Here is a 3,682-nt window from a genome sequence, read left to right as displayed (position 1 = left end):
ATACGTGTGTGTGTATATATGTATATATACACACTAGTGTATATATACACAGAATATACATATATGAATATACAGAATATATGCACACACACTTTGCTCAGATTTGTTTACAAAATATGTAGCATTTTTATACCATCCAATAAGAGGTACATGATTTTAAACAAATCTTATAGAAATGACATGTTATTGGAAATTTACACGTAAAAAAATCCAGCACAAAAAAATCCAAAAGCTAAAACAAGATTTTGCTACTAATCAGTGCTTCTATCACCCTTCAAGAAAAGAGAAACACAGTTATTTATATGTGATGTAAAGGCAACATTGAGGGGTTTTTTGCTTTTTTTAAATTAACCACCAAATTTAACCCCCTAAAATTACAAAGAATCAAAGTCCATTTACAGATCAAGTGCAGTAAACTAAATGTTCCTTCAGCACAAAGCAGCACTAGAGAAAATAACTGGGAGAGGGAAGGTGGAGGCCAACTGGCTTAGCTAGGGAGGCAGCCGGTGGCTTCTGCAGTGGCCACACAGGTCAGAGTCTCCATCCTGAAGCACAGGCAGAACTGAAGACTGTATTTAAATAATGGTCACACAGAGCTGATGTTCAGGCCTTTGCCTAGCTTCTTTCAGCAGTTTGACAAGTGATTTATGTATTTTTATTATTCTGTATCCAATGGGCTGTTTTTGCTTTTGCAGTGGCTTGTCACTGAGAGGAGTCATAAGGAGGATCTTGCAGACAGTTCTGCCACTAACATTTAGCGCAGGTACATGACACTGCAGTTGTCAGTGGCGATTCTGAAATGTTTACAATGGACAAATGTGTGTTCTGAGCGTCCAAAATGGCTTGAAAGAGCATATGATGCAGGGGGGAGCGGATGGCCTGGAGAATCCATTGCATTTACAGAAATGGAACTGCCACTTTCAATCATGTGGCATCTCCCCGGTTGTGTGAAGAGTTTGGTGTCAATGTCAGCTGAACTCAGTGAGGAGTGGCTGGCCTTTGCATCAGATGTCTGTGATCCAAGCAGGTTGCGGAGCCAAGAACATGCTGCTAGCAGAAGGGCAGTCTACAGCTGCAGATGACAGCTGTCATGCAGTCAGCGATGCCTTATAGATGTCACCTGTAGGAACCATGCATTCCATGCTAATTCACCTGAAGTCCCGTAAACACCAAAAGGAAATAATGAAATGAAAGGGCCAGGCAGATCCGGGTGTAATATTACTATCCTTTGAATGTAGTGTCATTTTAGTTGTTAAATATGGGGCTTGACCAGGAGGACTCTTCTATCAGGTGAGCTGAAGAGGAAGCTCTTGTCTTGTGAAAATGAAAAAGAGATCTTAGCTCCTTGTGCTAAGTTTTACAAAATAAGATTTCTGTATTCAGAAGGTGATTTATCAGAAGAGAAATCTGTTCAAGTCACGCTGTGTAAAAATGTAAAGAGGCAGACAGGAGTTTTTCAGCCATAACTGTAATACCAGGACCAGACTCTGGAGCATGAAGTCAGGAAGGGCTTGATTTTTAAAGAAGGCCCGGCTGGATCATACTGTGCTGGCAAACAGAAGTGGGGATAGTTCTCCATTCTAGAAGCTGGTTTGGAGAGTCATTTCTGGGGAGGTGGTAAGAGTGACCTATTCACAGGCTCTTTTTTTGTGGATGGAGAGGGAAGACTGGGAAGGTATACAAATCTCCGCAGTGGTCTGCAATCCAGCTTGGGAGCTCAGTGTTGAGAAGGGATGGGGCCAGATGTGTTCAGTATTTGTAAGAACCAGAAAACATGTCCATTGGAGCCTGTTGTTGCAGGGGATAGAGAACTTATTCCATTATTTGTAACATGTTCTATATGCCAATAACCCCAGCTGGCACATACAGCAAAGATACATCGCATGTGAAGATTTAACGCATCTCTCTCAGCCATCCAAAGAGGCATCCAGGGAAGAGTATGGGGAATGAATTCAGCTACGTTCTCAGAAAGTCTGAATGTGCACACACTGCAGCAAATACATGAGAAAGGCAGCCTTATCTTGGATGCCAGGAGTGTGGGGGGGCTAGTGGAGGAGGGATTATTTTCCTGTAATAGGAGCAGGGAATATCTCAAAGTATAGAAAGGTGCCTCAACTCCACGAAGATGACAGTGGAGAGGTTCAGAATCTAGAGGATAAGGGTGATTCTGGTGACCCCTTGCCAAGGAGGGGGCATCCTGCCACAGAGAGCCAAAAGTTTTCCAGACGTATGTAAGAGCATGTGCACAAGGCAAGCGAATGAGCGCAAACAGGGTTATGGAAAACATTGAGAGAATCACTCCACGCGTGGCTTGTGGCTCGACAACAGGGTTGGCTAGGTAGAGGAGCACACAGCACAGGGGCACCTCAGAGCTGGAAGCCTTCCATGGGAGCCTCACACTGCTGGAAGATGTACTGTTGCTGGCTGAGATCCACTTGTGGGGCAATGCTGCTGTCTTCATCCTCTGTTCCAAAGTAGTGCTCAATCAGATCAAAGGCCTTCTGATAAATCTCTTGATTCTCATGGCTCTGCAGGAATTCAATCTTGTCCAGGCCTGCAGAGAAAAGTAGTACGTAAAAGTTACAGCTCAGTGAAAACATATGACCGTGGTCATTTTCAGTCTGTTGTGAACATCAAGATCTGCAACAATTCTCTCCCCCTTTCAGAAAGAACAGGTCCCACTATGGAGACCCGTACCCAACTTGTACTCTCCACACCCATGGAAAACCAGGTTGAACTACAAAGTTCCCTGTAACTGTGTGATGTGTTTCATAGTTTCTGTCTGCCTCTACCCTCTCACTCAAAAAATGAAATCAACACGCTTGAATGTGTAAAGAACAAGGCCTCAAAGACTTTTTCTGAGGAGACTTTTAGGACAATGTTTCCTGAAAGTATGTTCACAGTGCTTTGTTTACAAGGACCATGACTACAGAATCACATAACTGCAAGTTGGAAGAGACTTCTGGTAATCGTCTCGTCCAGCCTGCAGCCCAGCCCAGCACTACTATCAACACCAGATTAGGTCAGCTGTGTCTAGCCAAGTCTTCAAAACTTCCAAGGATGGAGACTCCATCACATAATATGTATCGTGTATATACAATGCAGTTAAACTCATGCAACCAGTTTTTGGGCAGACATTAAGCAGGTGGGCAAACTCAGGCCTTGTAGTCAGAAACAAATGAGAATAATACAGCAAGCTAAACTATCTTTGATACCTACGGATAATGCTGTAACAAAATCCAAGTCTTAACCACTCTAGTAAATCTCTAATATTGGGAATTGTAGTGGCTTTCTTGTCTGCTCCTTTTACTATGTATGAAAACTAGAGGAAACAATTCTCTGATACTCTGTAGACATTTCTGCAACACTGACATGAAAAGGGAAGTTAAAACCTAGAACCAGGCAAGAAAAAGTCCTATTCTGATATAACTCTTCCCTGGAAGTCAAGGTAGCCATGAAGGGAACCATGATGCAAGAAACCATGTTCAGTGATACTATCCTCTTCTATACTACTCTTGATAACCCAGTTTTTTTTTCCTTAGTAAGTACTTGCGAATTGACAAGGAAATTAACCTTAAGAGCAGCAGTAGCTCAGAACTGGTATGAAATGATACTGGTACATGCCAGAACCTCAGCACAGCAAAGGCAAACAAGGAAGTTGCTGCTGCTGCCGTAACTCTAC

The 3,682-nt window shown here is 42.9% G+C and overlaps 1 protein-coding gene across 1 annotated transcript in view; it reads right to left on the bottom strand.

Moving 5' to 3' along the window:
- Positions 1 to 102: 102 nt before the first annotated feature.
- LOC104079992 (importin subunit alpha-5-like) overlaps positions 103 to 3,682 on the bottom strand; it is a 4,137-nt gene continuing 557 nt past the window's right edge. The window contains exon 2 of the mRNA XM_009582227.1: positions 103 to 2,554. Coding sequence (XP_009580522.1) covers positions 2,367 to 2,554 — 188 coding nt within the window. The 3' untranslated portion in view covers positions 103 to 2,366. The remainder of the gene's footprint in view (positions 2,555 to 3,682) is intronic.

The sequence above is a fragment of the Fulmarus glacialis genome, unplaced genomic scaffold (genome assembly GCF_000690835.1).
Source record: "Fulmarus glacialis isolate BGI_N327 unplaced genomic scaffold, ASM69083v1 scaffold48797, whole genome shotgun sequence".
Classification (NCBI taxonomy): Eukaryota; Metazoa; Chordata; class Aves; order Procellariiformes; family Procellariidae; genus Fulmarus; species Fulmarus glacialis.
The sequence above is the reverse complement of the archived record's forward strand: the minus strand, read 5'-3'. Positions and strand labels throughout refer to the sequence as shown.